The sequence below is a fragment of the Ornithodoros turicata genome, chromosome 8 (assembly GCF_037126465.1).
Source record: "Ornithodoros turicata isolate Travis chromosome 8, ASM3712646v1, whole genome shotgun sequence".
In the NCBI taxonomy this organism is placed as follows: Eukaryota; Metazoa; Arthropoda; class Arachnida; order Ixodida; family Argasidae; genus Ornithodoros; species Ornithodoros turicata.
The window spans coordinates 31,088,812-31,109,464 of NC_088208.1; the positions used below are offsets into that span (position 1 = coordinate 31,088,812).

At 45.7% G+C, this 20,653-nt stretch overlaps 1 protein-coding gene across 1 annotated transcript in view; it reads left to right on the top strand.

The window, feature by feature from the left end:
- The first annotated feature begins 15 nt into the window (after positions 1-15).
- The window catches only part of LOC135366962 (E3 SUMO-protein ligase RanBP2-like), a 28,453-nt gene continuing 7,815 nt past the window's right edge, over positions 16-20,653 (top strand). Inside the window, exons 1-26 of the mRNA XM_064599982.1 lie at positions 16-280; positions 1,002-1,069; positions 1,320-1,433; positions 1,558-1,601; positions 1,751-1,797; positions 1,864-1,923; positions 2,396-2,464; positions 2,532-2,693; positions 3,831-4,015; positions 4,465-4,597; positions 5,384-5,561; positions 6,167-6,246; positions 8,181-8,316; positions 8,383-8,489; positions 9,916-10,163; positions 10,234-10,354; positions 10,613-10,915; positions 11,455-11,638; positions 11,700-11,857; positions 12,984-13,151; positions 14,012-14,217; positions 15,257-15,455; positions 15,851-16,225; positions 16,660-16,812; positions 16,964-17,092; positions 18,133-20,409. Coding sequence (XP_064456052.1) covers positions 173-280; positions 1,002-1,069; positions 1,320-1,433; positions 1,558-1,601; positions 1,751-1,797; positions 1,864-1,923; positions 2,396-2,464; positions 2,532-2,693; positions 3,831-4,015; positions 4,465-4,597; positions 5,384-5,561; positions 6,167-6,246; positions 8,181-8,316; positions 8,383-8,489; positions 9,916-10,163; positions 10,234-10,354; positions 10,613-10,915; positions 11,455-11,638; positions 11,700-11,857; positions 12,984-13,151; positions 14,012-14,217; positions 15,257-15,455; positions 15,851-16,225; positions 16,660-16,812; positions 16,964-17,092; positions 18,133-20,409 — 6,012 coding nt within the window. The 5' untranslated portion in view covers positions 16-172. The remainder of the gene's footprint in view (positions 281-1,001; positions 1,070-1,319; positions 1,434-1,557; positions 1,602-1,750; positions 1,798-1,863; positions 1,924-2,395; positions 2,465-2,531; positions 2,694-3,830; positions 4,016-4,464; positions 4,598-5,383; positions 5,562-6,166; positions 6,247-8,180; positions 8,317-8,382; positions 8,490-9,915; positions 10,164-10,233; positions 10,355-10,612; positions 10,916-11,454; positions 11,639-11,699; positions 11,858-12,983; positions 13,152-14,011; positions 14,218-15,256; positions 15,456-15,850; positions 16,226-16,659; positions 16,813-16,963; positions 17,093-18,132; positions 20,410-20,653) is intronic.

Genomic DNA, 20,653 nt, shown 5'->3' on the forward strand with positions numbered 1-20,653 from the left:
CGTTATCCAAATCCAATCCATATCCAATCCCAGTCACGTTTGTGAACTGTTGTGGCGCCCTAACGTTCAATGCTTGTCTCTGCGGTAGCTGCCGAAGTAGTTTTTTGTGCTCTCGAATGAGATTTCATGCGGCAATCTCTGTCAAAGAGATATAACATGATAAGAAGTTTATATGCTAAGTGGTGTTTGTAACACGTTAACACTGACAATGTTTCGTTGCAAGACAGATGTTGACAAGCATGTGGCCGGCATTTTGGACAAGATAAAAAATGAGAACGAGGTGAGCTTTCCTGAAAGCTCAGGATGCGACGTTATGACTCTCTAATTTGCTACAATTAAAAACAGACACTTGGGCGATTATATTGCAGTATCTGTTGCTTTCTTGCGCTGTTTATTGTGTTAGGCCTAGCGTGCTTTCTGTTGCGCAGATCTGACCGTTCGACTTGATTACTCACAGAATCTTCTTCTTCTGTTTTGCGCTCACTTGTTTACTCTCATGAGGTGCGAAAAGTAGAGAAGAAACGTGCAATCAGTGATGCGGATATTCTCTGCCTTTGGCTCTGTGCCCAACATTTACCGGACTGAAACCAAATGTACCAGTGTATACTACTACTTCAAATCTAGAGCAGAATTCAGTTTTTTTATTTTTTTTTCTTGTGATAAATACGATAAATTTTGAGAACCATAGGTGTGAGTGACAAGACATCACATGTAACGCTGGCACTCTTGAACCAAAAGCTTCATTATGGCTCAACTGTGTACTGTTTCAAAACCTAAGTATGCTTGACTAATTCAAATGCACAAGTGTAGATTAATACTGGTCGTTTGACACCGTGCATATAGTGCATGTGACATCCTTCCTGAAATGTACAAATGTAACAGATTTACCCAAATCACGCTGTAGATGTGAGCAACTTCTAGGTGGTAATGAAGCGAAATCAGCCTTGATCAGCCTTGTATGTGACACCACTGCCAATTCTAACACCAAACTTTTATTACAGCGCAGCATCCGGGGCTTCAATATTGCTCGATTATATTACGGTGTAAAGGACTATGAATCCGCTAAAAGGTTAGTTTATTTTTTCATTCCTGAAAAGTAGGGAATAGGACAGCTAATTTTCCTGAGTCTTAGTAAAAGATTGATGACCTTAGGCTATCGCAGCAGTGTGCAAGCCATTGTTTTGAATACTATTGCAGCATTTTGAAATTTGCATCGACGAAGTTTATCGGTGTTTAGCCATATTTTTAGCGCATTTCATGTCGTATGTTACATTCATCCAATGTGTTTGTATTTATACATGCCTGCAATGCTGTTGTAGGTACTTGCTGGCGTACCTCGTCCTGCAAGATAAGCATGCTGGTGCCCACAAGCTCATGGGGCAAATACATGAGGCAACTGGAAATCTCGAACAGGCCTTGCTCTCTTACAAAAAGTGAGTTTCAACGTTTTAACGCTTTCGGCATGTATCTGCTGAGACGTTGACTTGTGCCTTTGAAACGCAAGTGCAATACGGAATTTTTGATGAGGTTAATATGCATTAACTAATATTCTTCCAGGTCACTAGAGTTGGACAACTATCAAAAGGATGTCGTTCTGAAGAGTAAGTATGATAAGTTGAGATGCTAAATGTGTATTACATATGGTTGTGTGCCGAAATCACAAATTTTATACTTTCTAGAAGCCACAAAAAATATTCGTTACGGTGGTGTGGCGCATTTTATGGAACCAGTCTCCTTCTTTTCTTTGCAGTTTGTGAACTGTACTGTCAGGTTCCTGTTGATCCTGAAACAGCAAAGGTGAGCTGATCAAGTAAATCGGCTGCAAAGCATCTGACGACAATTTGTTGCATCTTTATTTTGTAGTACTGGCTAGAACGAGCTCAAAAGCTGTTTCCTGGTCACCAGACTGTATTCAAGTTGAAGGTGAGTCCTTCAAGGTTGTGCTCTCTGTAGAATGATTTGCAGTTTTCTTTTGCCTCAAAAAAGGAAACATTCTTTGGCTTTGCTCTGAGAGCTAAATGAAGGATTCCATACCAGATTGACACTGTGTGCAGCCTAATATGCTTTGCCTGTTGCCCCATACTTTACTTTACTTGACGTTTGATGCACAACTTTAAGTTAGTATTTTGCTGAAGACTGCACCTGCACTATCAGATGCAGCATAGCTACAACTTTGGTTTCCTAATGTAATGAGACATAGAAGGACAAATGCAACGCAAGCGTCACAATGCCCAATTTCTTCAACTGCATTCATTCAGTTGGTTTCCTAATGTTAGAAGAGCGTAAGGGCATCACAATCTCACTTTGGCAAAAGGGTTGTCCCATTGCTGTCTCATAGCACTCTATCGTTTTTTCCGCCGTAAGACTAAATGTTGACCCTGCGCTTCATGTTCAGGAGAATATGGTGAAGGCAAGGGGAGAATCGAATCTGAAGGATGTGGAAGCGCTCATCACTGCGGAGCTGGTACGTCTTGCACAGTAGGTCTTGCGTCCCAGGAACAGTGTTGCAGAATGCCTGTTGTACAACGTAGGTCACAAGGCCAAGCGATATTGGTCTGCGGATTCGTCTGCTGAGAATTTTTCTGGACATGAAAAGGGTGGAAGATGCCTACAAGCATGCTTGTCAGGTAGAAGATCAAGGACTCTTCGAAGGCTCCACCAGTTGGTACCTATGCCTAGTGGACATTTGTGAGGTCAGAATAATCTGTTTTCCCTCTGTCTGCTTACATAAATATGGGGGCTCGAGGGGCCGCTACGAATTGAAAGAAAAATGCTCTTCCTCCTATTTTGTATTCTAAATATAAGCTTCTTTCAGTGTGCAAAATACACATGCCATCAGGGCAGAGAAATTACGGGCCCTGGGGATGTGTCACGCCTAGGGTTGCCACCTTTCGTAGTGAAAAATACCGGCTGAGGGAGAGGAGACGGAATAGAGGGAAAGGAGGAAAGGCTTGTGGAAAAGGGAAAGTGGGTGAGGGGTGGACGAGCACACACACATAGAGAGAGATAATACGAGGAAACACATGTTCCTGTGTGTGGCTGTATCGCTGATGCTAGAAATAACCATGATAATAGTAATAACAATGAATAATAATAAGAATGACTAAGTAAGAAAACAACTGGTGACTGCGGAGCTGGGTCTGTGTTCCAGATTTATTCAAGCTGTAGTGGAATGTTGAAGGGAAAATCTCGTAAAAGCCCTTATGAAAGGTCTTGAGCCACAAATACCGGCAAAAGGCTGCCAGTATCACCTTCCTACCGGCAACCGGCAGAGCGCCCAAATAACCGGCCTTGCCGGTATAACACTGGCCTGGTGGCAACCCTAGTCACGCCCTGGCCCTTTCCTCCTGTCTCGATATCATAGTCTGCTTGATAGCATGGTGTTTCAGCCTTATGTGATTACGATGAGTCTGGGGTCCCGCAGGCCCCCGAAGAGACTCTGTGCGCCATGCCCGGCAGCCCCCTCCCCCCTCCTCGCCCACCCTGCATGCCATCAGTGAACATTGCGCACTTCCACGAATTCTCCGTCTGGATTCATTTGGCATCTGTCTCCTGACAATAGTGTCGCACCTCTGCCCGTTCTTGTGGGAGGATGGAATTCGTCCTCGCTGGAGCAGGGTTGCCAGATGGATAGCAAATTCGGCGTATTGATGCCACGCGTCTCAAAGCTAAAACTTGATTTTATGATACATATTTCTGCATCACATGGAGAAAAAAAAGTATTGTGAGGCTATAATTTTAGACATCAATTAGGTGGGATCCCGAAGACACAAGATTTAGTCCATGGTGGAACGATGGACAATGTTGGCCTGCCTAATTTCTTTCAACAGGCCTACATTGACCAGAAAACTGGACCTTTAGACCAGGGCTTCGTGGTGCAGTACCTCGGTTACCTGGACCGACTTGCAGAGCTGTCGCTCTCTGAGGCCCATGCATTGCCTTTTGCTCCAGTGAGTGGAGCAGTGAACGCCTCCGGAGTCAGCCATGGAGATGTTGCAGCCCAAGCAATACAGTCGTAAGCCATATTTTTATGTCTGTCTTGCTACGTGTGCGTTTCAAATGTTGTGATGTGCCCTAGCTGTAGTGCTGATGTGACAACACGGCTTAATTGTATTCATGTCACTGTTCGGAATGTGTAGCTGTCAGTCATGACACACTTAACAACTTTTAAAGGGGAGGATTGGAAAGAAATGATACGATGAAACTGACACTCACGTACGCTGCGTTTATTGGAAAGTGTGTGTGTGTGTTCATCATGCTTAGATTTCTTTGTTCTCAGTTTTCTGCTACAAAACGTGAATTATGTTTGTTGCGTAGCATTTCGTTTGTGGTTGCCTCGGAAACAAACTGTTGCTGCTCTCATCACTGTGCTATGTTTCTTCAGATTTTTCACGAAAGCATAATTAGTGCGTTTTGCACGATTCTCAGTGAAGTTCTTGGGTTTTGGTTTTGTCATTCCTGTAGGCTGGACAAGGCGCTTCACTTCACCCCTTCTCTAAACTTGGGGAGCACGGCATCGTGGGCATTTGTGCTGCAACACATGAAGGGGCAGCTTTTCTTTCATCTGGCCACCCTGATATTGAAACGTGCACGAAGGGTGAGCATCTGCAAACCGAGAGTGAAATAACCTTTATTATTATTATTATTTTTACAGTGTATGTACATTTATAAGCACTTGCTCAGGCCAAATATGGCTTACCGCATTTACCGGCGTGTAAGACGCGCATGTTTTGTACAGAATAAAAAATCGAGCCATTGAGAGAGTGCGTGCAATATGCACAGGAAAATTGGAACCCAGCATTTAAGGTACAATTAACTCGTGTTTTATTCCGAAATATCCGCGGCAATCTCCCCGGAATGGAACCTCGTGATTCTCAGACACCGAATCGTGACCGAAATATTCCTCTACGTTTGTCATCCTTCACTCTCGCTCGGCGCTCGTGTTGGGAATGCGTACAATACTCGCGTGCATACAATATGTGAGTAAATACAGTATTTGCAGGTTAGACACCAGCTACATTATCAGACCTGCCAGACCGTTTGGCACAAATAAATTTAAAAAATTTCAAAAGTGGAACGTTGGGCGAGATATTACAACGTAATACAGATGTGCACACGTAACTGCTAAATGCATGAGGAAGTAGTGAAAAATAAGAAAAAAATAATGTTACAAAGAACATAGTCGCTTTTCTCTCTCTCGTTACAGATTTCAAGCTTTTCTAATTGACTCAATAATTGGTTGAACTTGTGGAGTGTGCTATTTCACATACCCTGTCTTCTAAGAGAAATGTTGGAACATTCTTTATCTTGCTGAGTGCTTGCTATCATGGGCAGAATGGGCTTTGTCTGGAATGGGATTGCATGTTCTGCAAAATACTTTCAGGAGCAGCTGAACTGGAATGAGGCATACCAATTTGGGGGAGCCTTGCTGTTGACTGCTTATTCCTTGAAACCACCTGCTAACCTGCAGCATGAAGGATGGTTCGTTGCCCTAGACTCTACAGAGCAGAACATCTATCGACGTATGCTTATTCGTGCCAACTGGAGACTTGCTGTCTGTGGTGAGTCTGTGCTACCATTTGTTTTGGGGTGTGGGCGCTGGGAGCAAAGTTCTGCGAAAGTATTAGTAAGTTAAAAGTTAACCAAATTAATTTATTTAGTTACTTACTGAGATAATTAAATAGTTAACTACTGAATTCGTTTGCATGGTTTTCAGTTAATTGTTGAATTTAGATGAAGAATTAAAGAATTGAGTCTATTAACTAACGTTATTAAGTTAAAGCAGTAACTTCCATTAGCATTGAACCAATGTTTGTTGTCACCATGGAGCTGTCACAGATGCCAATGAGCATTTGTTGTAGTAAACACATCTAAAGAACGACGTGTTGCCAGTAGGTGTGTACTCACCCTAATTTAGAGTTCTCTAGATAAGAAAAGAAAGGAAAATGCGTAGGCATTAATGCTCACACGTTAAAAGGAGGATGGTGTCCTTCTTGGCAACGATAAAACGGACTGGGAACCTGGAAGCATTGATGAGCTTCTCAACTCGTGTTCCCAATCCAGAGCACACATAAGAGAGTATGACCTTAGAGAATGTATTAAATCAGTGACAAGTATTGCAACATGCCGGCAGTGTATTTATACAACACCGCCTTCTGTTCCACAGGCTACATAGTGACATGCCTTTGTGAGCGAGACCGGAACCAGTGGTTATCCAAGATCAAGCAGGAAGTCTGCATACCTCAGGTACACAGTCAGTTTTGAAATTATTGGGGAGACTCACTGGCAGGGATGGCATTAGACATATTGTGTGGCAGCCTGTGAACTGTAACTAAAGTTTACTGCTGAGGGTAGTAGTGGTTCGATCTTGAATTTACATTTAGGCACGAGAGTGCATTTACAGTAAAGTCTCATTAATTTGGATTTCGAGGGAGCGCAAAATGAATACGAATTATCAGCGTTTCGGAAATAACGAATTTACGCCAAAAACGATTACCTTTATTTTTTTACATGTGCTGCACTCACGCAGGTTTTCTTCCGAAAAAACTGATTAATAGTTAGAGCCTGAAGTTTTCGGGAAATATTTTTTCTAAATTATGGGGGTAAAAACCAGGTAAAAAAACTTCTAGTATGCTAAATTCGAGGAGAAATCGGGCTCAGTTACTTAAACTAAGTGCAGTGGTTTGGTACAAACGGTGATGGAACTGCATTAGCTGCCAAATAAGTAAGTTTGTGCATTCCTACAGAGATCCCAGTGAGGGCAATTTGCCGAGTAAAAGTCTGGTATCACCATAAAGCGGCAACCTTCAATTCGGGGAAGAATCGGGTAAAACCCTAAAACTTCAGGCTCTATTAATAGTTGCCTGTTTACCAGATGTTTGCACGCGAATAACGAGTTTCCTGAGCACAGGCACTATCGGGGCCGCCGTAGAAGCCATTGAGGGCGGCTAGGGCCCCAGCGGAGTCCTTCACGGACGGGCGCGGCGACCCTCGTATCGCCTCACAGTCCATTCCGCGGTCAGATTCATCGCGTTTTGCGCCCAACACATGATTGATACGGTCTTCGTCTGTCAACTGGACGGCGACAGCAACGCCGTCGTCGAGGGAAACATAGTCCGCGGGGGCGTGGTCAAAAACGCCGTCGTCTTCTATGCTGTCCTCGAAAGTTTCTTGTGGGGCATCCAGTTGGTCCTCAGATTGCACAAATCCGCTATATTTGAAGCGATTAAACACCACTTTTTCCACTTTTTGCGTGAGCAATCAAGCACGTGCAATAAGAGAGGGAGAGAGGAGGAGATCGGGTGATGCCCTCTCTCGAAGGGAGCTTGCGCCGCTCATTTTTGAGTTTGCGACAGCCAATTTTCCGGCTGGGATCTCAGCGGGAGTCTAATGTGCCGCTCTTTTTCGCGTTTGTGACAGCCGATTGTCCGGCCCCAAGTCCCAATTATGCGGAGCCCGCTCAATTTTTTGACGAATTAATGAGAGCTTCCTGCCATAGCAATACATGGTTGTTTTGACGGGACCGACTGGAGGAGCGGAATTATCCGAAATTCCTATTACATTATTATTTATTATTGCAGTAAAACCCGCAGATAACGATATCCACCGTAAAACGATGGTTTGTGATTTTATCGTCAAAATATACATTGTTTCTATGGGGAAGCGACTCGCGTACAGCGATGGAGACCGCAGTTCCGAGTACTCGTACAACGATGTTGGACGCTGTCCCGTGCGCGTAATGTCGCAGCAAAAATCATACCGATAAGATACAGTAGAATCTCAATTATATGAATCTCACGGTGTTACAGAAAAATTTGTATCAAAAGAACTACACCACAATAAAAATTGAGGCAAGAAAATAGACATTCATTCATTCATTCATTTATTTCATTTTTCAAGACTGTCAGTGAAAGAGGTGCTATCTTCCCTGGTTCCCTCCACAAGTTCCGGTCGCTGTTTTCCCAATCCGGTGCGATGTCACACAGCTTCGCGTTTTTTTTTTTTTTTAGCCTCTGTTTCTTTTTCTTTTGCTACACGCGGGGTGGGGCGCGGCTTTTCGGGGACGTGGTATTTAGGTCAATCCTCGTTTAATGATGTACCCCATATAATTTATTTATACTATTATATTTAATTATATATTTAATTTATACTATTTATTTATATACATTGTTTACATTTAGGCACGAGAGCGCATCTATCAAACCCTGTTCGGGAGGGATGCGAATACGTCGTCATCGTGGTTCCTGAAAGACGAGACATTTCTCAAGGCCAGTCTAGAGTTTCCATGCAGCACTGCTTTGGAAGAATACGCCAAATGTAGGCATTGTCACTCTGTATTTTCTCTGCCCACGCCGCAACTATGTGATAAATTTTTGTGTCTAGTCGCTCAGAACAAGAGTCCCGAGTCGCTGAACAACATGGTCTGGCTGGGGCTTCATAGCGGCATATCCGGAGGCAAGGTTAGCAAGAAAACAGGCCCACGATTTGAGGTAAGCTCAGCGGAGGATCTTGTATCATTATAAGAAGGCTGTTCTGTCTTTATAGTCTTTTGTTGCACTTTTTTATGGGTAATAAATGCATAAATAATATACACAGTGCATTATGTGTGCGCATTCCATTAATTTGGTGCAGAGTTCATTGAGCAATTAAGCATTCATTTTATTGGACAACTTCATTGAGCACACGCTGTTATTGCTTCTTAATGCCCTCTTCTCTGCATGCACCTGCAGTCCTTGAAGTGATCGAAAGCTGAAAAAAAAAAGATTTTGTTCTGCATGAAAAGCTCCGGATTGCACCTTGAAATTCGACAGAGTTGGGGAACTGACGTGGTGTTTGGGAATCTGGGATGTGTTCATCAAAAGTGTTAAATTAATTTTAATTATGTGCACAGAGGAATGCTTTTTAAGAGAGTGCTTCAGGAGGGATATTTTTAATACACTATCCAGGAAACCTTGTGGCTGTTGTGTATTCATTTAGTAATAAAAGTAAACGTGCTACACAACAACTCTCATGTATATCAAAAGGACTGTTAAATTTCCCGAACACTCCATAACATTTTTGCTGAAAGTAATTTTCTCAGTCGCGAAACTCGTACACCAGAAAGTAAAGTGCGTCATTTTCCAACCACTCTCAGCTGAAATAAGCTCTGGTCCTCTCCTCCGCATTTCTCCTTCCTCTCGTGTTCCTCCTCTCGCTTCTTGACTACTACATGCACGTTCCCGGTGCCTCCTTATGCTGGGAATGCATATGACTTGCACAAAAAGAGACACTGCCAGTCGTGCGTGTAGCATCAGCTTTGTGTAACTTCTGTACTTTGTTCAAGTTCTTTCCTGTGAAAAGTGTTCGCTTGCAGAGTGTAAAACTTTGACTGTGTGCTCCGTCAAACAAAATCTTGAAAAAAAAAAGATCACTTACCAGTCGCTCTAAAAGATGTACAGCTTGCTGCAACTTTAACTCTAACACAGTGTCGGCTGGCTGAGCAGTTGGAGAGCCACCCTATAAGCTCGTTGTAGGCTCTATCAACGTGTTAACTATAGACAGAGAGCACTATGGTCTATCCCACTCATGCTTGGGGGTGTTTGTCGAGAAGCAGAAGCTCTGCTCCGGATGCATGCAGGACGGTTATCGTTATGAGGAGGAGGCTTTTCGGCGAACACCCTCAAGCTCGAGTGGGATAACCCACAACGCTTTCTCCCTATAGTTCTACATAGCTCCGGTAGGGTGGCTCCTCAACTACTCTGCCAGCCGTCGCTGCGTTAACGTTAAGTTAACGTTGCAGCAACATCTACTATCCTATGAGCAATGAAAGAAGGAATTCACTGAAGAGTTTAGCCAGCTGTAGCAGTTTTATACATATTCTTGCCAGTCCATACTTAGCAAAGAGGGGAAGAGCTGAGACAGAGGTGTCTTCTGCAGGCTGTGGTATTCCAAGACTTGCAGCAGGACTCCCTGAACCTTGCCACGGGGAACCCAGCGTCTTTCAACCAGATGGACGTACTGGCATTTTTGGAAGCGACTTGCATGTGTGCAGCAAACGCAGTGGAGCAACGTTCCATTCTTCGGGGACCCATGTGTCTCCCTCCTCACGCCGGAACCTCTCTCTGCTCACAGTCGCAGGCCAATTGGTGGAAAGCTGCGTACGTGCTGCAGTCAAAGTCTGTCAAGTATGTGGCATTTGCTGTCATTTAAGGCAGCTTATTACAACGCAACGTCGTGAAATTTTTTTGTCCGCAGGGAAAATCTTGGCGACTTGCGGCGCGTGTTGCAGAGGGGCCTGGAAGTTGTTCGCGGTCTCGGTAACCACGGTCTGGATGTCAGGCTCGTCGTGCAACTGGCAAGAACATTCGCAGCGAAGGTAAATGTTTTGTGTTCTGCATGGCCAGCATATGTATATGGTGTGATCTTCACGCGTATAACGTGTACCTCGGAAAATGCGGGGAGTATGAAAGATGTCCAAGGTTCAACACGCCTGAATGCATAACATGCACCATGGGGTGAAACTGTCGGATATATACCCCCCCCCCCCCCCCCAAAAAAAAAAAAAAAATATAAAAAAATATTTCCCGAAGACTTCAGGCTCTACTTATTGTTTGTGCATCTTTGTTTTTTCCAGTCTCTGGAGCACAAAGGGTCTGGTAACGAAGCAAAGATGCAAGCGCTGGAAGGAAGGGCAGCACTGTACTGGCAGCTGGTGATCTCCCTTCTTGAGCATAACAGCGGTTCCCCTGCTGCCCCAAGGGAGCGTCTGTTTCCATTCACTCAAGGGAAAGCCCCATCCCACGAGGAAGCACAATCCCTTTGCGAAGAGGGTCGGCTCTTCCTGGGCATTCGAGCCATGAATGCCGATTGTCTGGAGGAAGCTGCAGCAATCTTTTCTGATCTGTCTTCGGCACATGCATCATTCTACCTTGCATTGGTAAGCATTTCACATGATAGTCGTTTCTTTATTTATTTATTGATGCCCTTATGGCAGGGCTGTTTGCCCGTTTCCTCAGTCTACAGCGGACTCGTGTTAATTTAAACTTCAGGGAAATTCATCTAAGTACGTGTAATCACGTGTCAATCACGTGTCAATCGTGTAAGTTGATTACTTCAAAGTCCATGAATGGAGCAGTATTTAGGAATAAACTTGCGTATGATTGGCTGCTTAGCGAGTTCGTGAGTCCTCAAAACAAATTTCTGTGTCAGCCAAAGGAAACAATTCCTTGCAAGACCGACACATCGACCGACACCGAGACATCCGCAGCTGCAGTTTTCTGCTAGTAGGGACATACTACGAGCAAACGAAAATAGGACGAGAAAAAGAAAAGTGTGAACTAGGCAAAATTGCACTTTTAGCAAAGAAGCTTTTCCAGACTTTGAAAACATAGGGGGCTAAAGAAACATTTGAATCTCTTGTCACAATGTCACAAATTATGCAGTGGTTTTTTTCAAACACACACTTTTTTGTTTAAGGTACTCAAAAAGCTCGCCCTTCAAGAGGATACCAACAAGCGCAGGCTGCTTCTTCAGAGGGCGAAAGACTCCTTGTTCCTGACCCTCGACAGGACGCGTGCCGACTCTAAGCATCCCCTCACTCAGCAACTGCGCGATGAAATTGAAGACGTTGAAGAGCAGCTCAACATTTCCATTCTCAACTGTCAGTATAATCTGCGTTTTCCCTGGGCCAGAAGGCTTACAGGGCCTTCACTGTCTTGCAGATAACAATCTAGAGGACGGAGAGCATTACGTTACGGTGACTGAATACCCTGGCCAGCTTACCTCGGCCAACATAGACACCTCCGTACTGTGCAGCACGCCCCGCGTGGACAGCAGCTTCTTCAGCAGGCAACACAATCACAAAGCCCCTGCGAAAGAGGTGAGGAACTTGCTATAGTGATTGCTAGGCCATTTTGTGATGTGCAGCACAGAAGATAGGAGAAAGTTTGCCCTCGAATTTTCACGGAAATGTTGGGCACGCTCTCGTTTGTCTTGTACTGCATTGTAATTGCCTTAGGTTCGTTGTCGTATGGACCATCTGCAACATTCGAAAGTAATAGCTGCCTTAGAAGATAACCGTGATCTATTATATATAGGGCCTGACTTTTTCGGGTTTTATTTTTGGCCAAATTCGGGGGGTAAATATCAGGCGATATTTCTCATTTCAAAATTCGGGTGTATTCGGGTTAAATCCCGTTACAGCATATTCTGTCGTCAGGAATTCGGGTGTATTCAGGTGATTTTTTTTGTTTGATAAAAATTTGTCTTAACATGGAACTAATGTTTAGCAATGTTATCAAACTTTATTTTAATGCACACTTATGAGTGTGCCACGCGACCGGGATGTTTTCGGGTAGATTCGGGTTAAACCCGAATTTTACAGATTTCGTTCGGGGGGTAAATATCGGGCGGATACGGGTTTAACCCTAAAAAGTCAGGCCCTAATTTTATAGGAGAACCAGTGGTCACTATAGTTTGTGGTTTGAGAGCTTGTAATTTTTAATGATAGCCGTGTTGTGCGATTTTGTTGTACAGTGGAAAACTTGCAGACAACAGACGGTAAGCGTATTTATTTCCGCTTATGAGTGAGATTTGTTTATAGCTGGAGGACTGTTAGCTGTTCGTGATCAACGTGAATCTAGCTGTGAAAATGAGGTCTGTGTAATGGTGTTACATTTCTGAGCTATCAGGGAAATGTATGCATCCCACAATGGGTGTGCGATGTTTTGTAATTGCCTGTGCTGTACAGTACTGTCATCACCACAGCCACCGTGTGTTATCACATTTTCACGCTAATTACATCGTAATGCACCGATGAAATGTGATACGAAGCATAAAACGCTCACACAAAGTGGTATCACTTCAAAGATGCAGTGAACGCCGTCACACTTGACAGACCTCCCCTTTTGCTGCTGTGCTATATTACAATAATAGTGCTGTTTGAAACTCCGAGCGTTTGTAAAGCCACATTAATTACCTACTACCTTGTTTGTACATTATTGCAGCAGCAGCAGCAGCACCTGGTGCCCAGCCCGGAACGACTGGACTCTCAGCTACGGTCACTGAGCCAGACACAAGAGACAGTAATTCATGCCTTGTCACAACTGAAGGATGCTAACCGCCTCATTGTGGATGAGCTTAAGCAACACCAGCAATTTATGGAGCAGATTCTGGTGAGTCCTCCTTTTTTTGGTGACAGCGTGTGGTACAGCATAGATACAGACACATGTTTTATGGGAGGTGTCACGCACAAACCACAATTTGTGAGTGGTCTGCTCATATGTGCAAGTTAACCGGGTTTAGGCCTAGCACACGAGGCTTCATTTGCAAACTTGTAGAGACAGCTCAATTAGACAAAATGACTCTAGTTAACTTGAGGCCATACTGCAAACACTGTTGGAAACATTGGAAGCAGCGAGTCATTATGAGTTGTAGACATGCCCTCATTTACTTATTGAGAAGTGTTCTTTTACAAAATTAAAAGCTGCTACGTGAGAGGGAAAATTGTGTTTGCTTGATTGTAATACAGCCCAGCGTCACAATACAGCCTTGAAGTAACGTGTAGGCGTGCATAACTTCCCCCCCCCCCCCCCCCCCAGAAAAAAAAAAGCTAACTAGAACATGGATCACGCACATTCATCTCTGGGATGCCCAAAGCACGTGACAACGCACAATTCTCTTCTTGTGTCCACACAGTCCCCTACCATTTAAAACATGATTCGTACTGAAACCGCTTCTGTCACAGGCACAGAGCAGAGTAGCTTGGCAAACGGTTTGCTACGGCACTCTGCATCGCCTTGCTTGTGATCTATTATGTGTTATACCGTTCGTGTGTACTACGTCGTGAACCAGCGCACCGTCAAGAGTAGAGCGTACTCAACTCTGGCGTGAAGCGTGCCCACCTCTCCCAGAGCACGATTGTAACGTGCATGTGATTTTGAGCGCATGTTTTGAGCGAAAAAGTGTTCGTTAACGTCGTGCAAATACAGTAGTTACTGGAGTCTCCGACATCAGACGATGCTTTTTCTTGCAGAAAAAAGTCGAAGAGCTTAGCTTGCGTCCTCAGCCGTCCTCCCGGACGAGGCAGCACCGTGAGGATTCAGAATACGTCGATGACTACGGCGGCAACTATGAGGGAGACTATGACCACTACGCAGACTGCTCTCAGTTGGAGTCCTCCATGGGTGGCACAAATGTGCCTCCCTCACCTCATCCAGCCATGGGCTATGGAGCTTACAGGTAATCTAAACAGGACAGAATGACGTGTAAGTTACGCTTAGATGCCGTGTGCAAACCATCAACCAGCACGGACAAGAAAAATGGATGGCATCTTCCGGTTTCGGTTCCTTGGGGGATGTCACAGTGTCACAGTGGATGTCCGGTTTGGTTCCTTGGCAGAAACGAGATAAAGATGTTCAGGGGCTATTTTGAGATGTGGTAAAACGTAATCTGCAAGTTTTATTTAGTGACTAGGTTGCTTTGCTGGAGAGAAACCGTAATTTAACGACAGTGACATCGCGGCAGCGAGTGTGCTTGCTATCAAATTCAATTGCTTCCTGCTTCAATTCAAACTCAATTGCTTCAATAGTTTCCTGCAAATTTGATTTGAATATTTTGCGCAGTGACTCGGATCGTCGTCAGGAAGCATCTGACACTGAATCTTTGGGGTTCTTCGTTTTCGGGTTAAACCCGATTGCTCACGATAGTTTCCCCCCCCCCCCCCCCCCCCCCCCGAACAAGTTTTCCAGAATTCGGGTAAAACCCGATATCTACCCGAAATCCCTGCGGTCCTTCAACTTGTCGTTCTAGGTAAATTGTTGGAAAAGTGGATCATAATATCAGCAAAGAGAGCTATTTGTGACAACCTATTTGTCCTCCTTCGATAATCCTCTCATGCAGGGGGTCAAAGACGAGCTTTTATGCAGCTCAGGCAAGTGAAGTTGAATACCGCTGTCATTAATTGCCCCAGTTCTGAGCGGAAATATAAAGAATCTTGTTTCTGGTCCCAATGTCACTGCAGTGGCTTGTTTCATATGCCTTTCATTTCACCCGAAAGTTCCCCGATGACATATCAACCCTAGATCCTAGGGCCCGATTTCTCTCTGAATTCTCGTGTGTAAATAGCGCCCAATTTTTCCCCCCGAATTCGAAAAATAATAAAACCCGAAAATGAAGATCCCCTACGAATCGTTTAGCTTTGGCTTGGGTCGAAACTGTCGCTTTAAAAGGCAACGGTAGCAAAATTGTTGACCCAACAATGACATGTGTTGCATTGTAGACCTCCAGCTGCACAGCCATATGGAGCATACCCTGCCCCAACCCTGGGCTACCCGCTTCCTCCCCATCATTATGCGGCACCTGTTCCTCCGGCGCCACTTATGGGACCTCGGGCCATGGCTCCGCCTCCTCCTCTATCTCACCAGGCCTTCTATCCACCACATAATGTGCCCACAGGGTTGCCACTTGCTGAAGGACAGGTAATTTTAATTCATTTTATGCACTGGTCTTGGCATGAACTGGTCAGGTGCTTTACACGTAGACCCTTCAGTTTTTGAGTTTTGTCTTTTGAAAATTTGGGAATGGGGAATTTGGTCTCAATTCGGGAGCTGTGAAAAGGTGCAATGTGGGTTTGGGGGGAAAGAATTTCTCTTGCTGAGAGGCTGTGCTCCTCCCCAGAGCCTGCGTTGGTGTCTGAATTTATATTCCGACAATTTTCTTGGCAGTTTTTTTAGCGTTTTGCCTTAAGTGATACCAATGCACCAATCAACCAGTAAAATGGGTTTTTGCAGGGTTTAACCTAAAACGCGAGGCACCATTCACGCAAAGGCACTGTAATACTGCAGGGTCTAATGCGGGCTGCTGCTTTGTACAGGGTCTCCCACAGTTCAGGTTCGACATTACTCAGCCTCCTCCTGCAGCATCCGATGGCCGTACGTCTGCTTTCAGTCGTCTGGGTTACTCTCCGAGCAGTGCAACGTTGCCACAGCCGATTGCAGTGTCGTCTGCTTCCCTGAGTATGCCGCAGGCATCTACACCTGCAGCTCTGAAGACTGCCAAGTCTGGTGCACCTCATGCCTTCCAAATTCCTCTGCCATCATCTTCTGCAGCTCAGACTCCTCCATTTTTCTCCGCGGCAACATCGTCATCATCATCCTCGGAGAAAACAAGGGTTGCGTCATCTACGCCGCAACTGGAAGGTTTGCTCAAGGGTACAGCCAACACCAGTGCTTCTGGAGGAAACGCAGAGGCAAGTTATTGCTTTTCACAATACGGTGTTTACTGAGAGGAATTATTGAGTTTTCACTGCTACGATATATGGGCTCGGGATTTGTAACTTGCATGTTTTCCCATCAAAATTGGCTTAAGTGCGATCTCTCTTCATCTGTTTCCTTTTAGCTTGATTATCCTAGTTTCTACTGGTTTGTGCCTTGCTATTGCTTGGCACATTATAACCATTGTTGCTTTCACACACACACAAAAAAAACAATAATCGTGCAGCAGTGAATCAACCAGAAGTACTATAGCGTTTCCATCAGGCAATTCAGATGTTTGATGGTTCTTTTATTTTCCAATATCTATGTGTTTGAATTCTGACGTCTAAGTTTACAGTATAGTATTACAGTTAAATAAGTTTGTATTATTATAGTTAGTATACAGTTAAAAATACATTTTTACTTACAGTTTCCAACGCCCTCACCTCTGAGCCGGCGTAGTCGGAACATCAGCTCTGGATCTGACGACTTGTGTGATGAGACTGAGGTAGAGGGGAACTTCAAGCCCCTGATACCATTACCTGAAGAGGTGACTACATGCACAGGAGAAGAAGATGAGAAAGTAGGTGGTGTTCTGTTGCAATGAAATTCCATTCGGGCATTTGTTCACGCATGCAATCTCTTCAGTAAATGTGTTTCTGCGTGTATCTTTTTTGGCGGGGCATTGCTTGTGCAGTGTTGTATTTGTTAAGACTTTCGATTAAATTTTGCAGGTGTGCTTTGAAGAAAGAGCACGGCTGTTTCGCTTTGTGGACAAGGAGTGGAAAGAACGGGGTATAGGTGTGCTAAAGTTGCTTGAAAACAAGGAAGGCAAAGTGCGGCTGCTCATGAGGAGGGACCAGGTACGTAAAGGCACTTTGTTGAATAGTAGTGTAGCTTACAAGGCCCACCTGCTTGATGGCGATACAATTAATCACTCGGTTACCAGACTACAAATAATATGATTAGCTTACCCTGCACGTGTAATGTGATACGGTGAGTGCATGGTTTTTTTATTGCAATAATTTGTTTCCCACGTAGCACTTGGCAGGCTTCGTGCTAAGTCGCATTCATGGCATGCGCGTGTGCGATTGTCCTTAGCCTTGTGCAGGCAGTTACAAAAAGGGCTTGGGTGAATGCTAGATATTTCAAGTTTGCTCTTTCTTCTCTTCGTGTTTTCTCCTTTTAATTTTTCTCTCTTCCACCGATTGGACGTTTTTCTTGTTTGTGTCGTATCCTAGTGGCCTCCAGCGAACCGCTCCCTGAGTGCACCAAAAACGAACCCACGAGGGTAGCATGAAAGACCCAAACTGGTCTTGAACCTTGGAGAGGGGGCCCTCACTAGTTCGCACAGGGTCCCCACTTCTCCCTGCTCTTGTCATCCCCATCCATTGCCATCTATTGAACACAGAGATGAACTTGTCTGGCATGCCCTGTGTCATCTGCACAAAAGCAGTTCTGGAAAAAAGGTCAATTTTACCCTGTGTTAGGGCTTCAAATACGAAACCGAAAACTTAAAAAAAAAAAGAATAGGGGACTCTCTCTTTTAAGGACATCCACGAAGCTTTGGGCATAGAATTTTGTAACTTTTATTTGAATTATTTGAGTTGAATGAGTTGATGCGGCTAGCCTACTTTCATCGAGCTCTTAATCTTGTTCTCTGAATTTGTTTTTGCGCATGATTTTAATGTGCATGAAGTTTTGAATGAAAAAAAGTATGCGTTAAAATCGTGCAAAGACGTAAAGCGCTAGCGTGCAGCAAAGTGTGAGCAATGGGAAAGACATAAATTTTACGTCGGAACATAAATCCCGAAAGCACTAGGGTGAAGTATATGTGACGTAGTATATTACAAGTATATGACGCAGCCAGTTTTACATAAACGTTGTTTGGATGTCTCCACAGGTGCTCAAGGTGTGTGCTAACCACTACATCCTGGGTAAAATGAGCCTGACCCCTTTGCTAGGCAAGGACACAGCTTGGATATGGGACGCTCAGGACTTTGCTGACGGCGAGCCTCACCCTGAGAAGTTCTGCGTGCGTTTCAAGACGCCCGAAATAGCCTCACGTTTCAAGGACGTCTTTAACAAGGCAGTGCAGCAGTCTCTTGCCCGTGTGGCGGCAGCCACAACGCTGGCTGCCACCACCTTTGGGATGTCCGCGTCAGCACCTACTTCCACTCACAGGGTTGTGTCAGTTGCGACTCCCACCCCTATAAAGACTGTGCCCGCTGCAAGTGTTGTTGCGGCTCCTACATCTACTGCTGCTGCATCTGCATTTCCAACAACTCCTAAGGCAGCTCCACCAGTTTCGAATAGCCACAGTGTCGCTCCTGGACTAGGGTTTGTGTTATCGGGGGACAAGTCTTCCGGGACCACCGCATTTACCGTAGGCGGAGGAGTCCAACCCGATAAAGCATTTCCGAAGCCTGGCTTTTCCGCACCCGCCACGCAAACATTCGCGTTTGGTGCAAAATCCACCGTGGAAGGCCAGGCTGGTGGCAGTGGCAAGAACATTTTTGGAGGCTTCACGTTCTCGACCCCTCCGAAGGTAAAAGAACCTGCTCCAGAAGCTGTGAAACCAACTGCTGTTGTAGTGCAGTCGTCAGAAAGCACAAAGCCTAGCCCTTTTGCATCGTTTTCATTCACTTCTCCCACTACGCAGAAAGAAGCTGAGAGTGTTGATGTCACGCCGTCGGCATTTACGTTGGGAGCGCGCTCCGAGATAAGTAAATTGTCACTGAGTGCTGCGAAGTCACCGACGGTAGAGAAGCCAGCTGCGTCGAAGTTGGCAACAAAACCGCGGACGTCTGCTTCGACTCCGCCTTCTACAAAACTGATGACGAGCCCGGGCGAAGTACCGGAAGAATTTGTGCCAAACGTGGACTTTGCGCCCGTGGTGCCACTGCCGGATTTGGTGGAGACCAAAACGGGAGAGGAAGAAGAAGAGACCCTGTTCGACGAGCGAGCAAAGCTGTTCCGTTTTGACCCGGACAGCAAAGAATGGAAAGAACGTGGGATCGGGCAGTTAAAGATCTTGAAGCATCCACAGACCGGTGTCTGCAGGATCCTGATGAGACGCGATCAGGTTCTGAAACTGTGCGCAAACCACCGCATACTTCCCGAGATGAAGCTGGGTCCCATGTCCTCCGGCAGTCGTGCTTGGGCCTGGTCCGCCCAGGACTACAGCGACGGCAGCCTACGCGACGAACAGCTTGCCGCTCGCTTTAAGACCAAAGAGCAGGCGGATTCGTTTAAGGCTGCGTTTGAGAAGTGCCAGCAGTTGACTCAGGCTGAAGAGAAAGCGGGGCAGGGTAAGCCGAAAGAAGAGAGCTCGTCTCGGGGAGAAGCTGCGCAGGATAGTAGCACTGGGGAGAAACAGTCTCAAGTACACGTGCCTCTGTCGCAGCTCGTTCAGTTTAAGCCTAAGCCTGGCGCGTGGAACTGTGACGCCTGCTACGTAACATGTCCTGCTGACGCGACCGCGTGTATTGCTTGCCAGACGCTGAGACCAGGCACAAAGCCACCCGAGGCTGCGCCTCCGGCAGCGTCACCGCTTTCTTCGCTGGAGAAACTTGCTGGATTGGGGAAGAGCTTCGGCACCGGTTTCCCGGTGCCTGCACAGACGTCTGCGCCGACCAAGTTTACGTTCGGCGTTCCGAGTAAGCCCTCTTCGGAGTCGACCACTCCCGTAACGAAGCCGGGGACTTTCGTCTTCGGTCAGGCCGTGACATCGCCCAACACCCCGACGTTCACCTTTGGCACCACCACCAGTTTTGGTGCGAGTAAGGCGCAGGACGAAAAGCAGACGACGGGGTCGGGCGTGGAGTTCAAGTTCGGCAGCCCTCAGAAGTACGAGTTCAGCTTCAGCGGGGTGCGACCCCGCAGCCCAAGCAAAACTCCGAAGTCCCCGTGCACGCCCACAGACGCGTTGGATGCCTCGAGGGAAGAGGAAGAAGTGGAGTCGCCCGAGGCAGACATCTACTTCCAGCCAGTGATTCCACTGCCCCCCAAGGTACAGACCTGTACGGGAGAAGAGGGTGAAGAGCTGCTCTACTCTCACAGGGCTAAGCTGTTCCGGTGGCAAGGGGGAGAGTGGAAAGAGAGAGGACTTGGTGACATTAAAGTGTTGTTGAAGTCTGACGTCCCAAAGAAGATACGGTTGGTGATGAGGAGAGAGACGGTAAGTCTGTCTCGCAGTGTCGTTTCTTTTAACATGTATCTCGGAACGTGTGTGTTTGTTTACTGGGTCTGTCTCCTGGGGTAGTTGTGCCGGTGAATATCAGACGAGGGAACTGAAACTAAGCTTCCTCTGGTCAGGCAATACTGATTTGGGCATGCATGAAAATAATCCAGCAGCAGGCAATAGCAAAAATTGACTTGTGGATGGAATATGATTAGAATCGTGTGTTTTACGGGTTGAACCC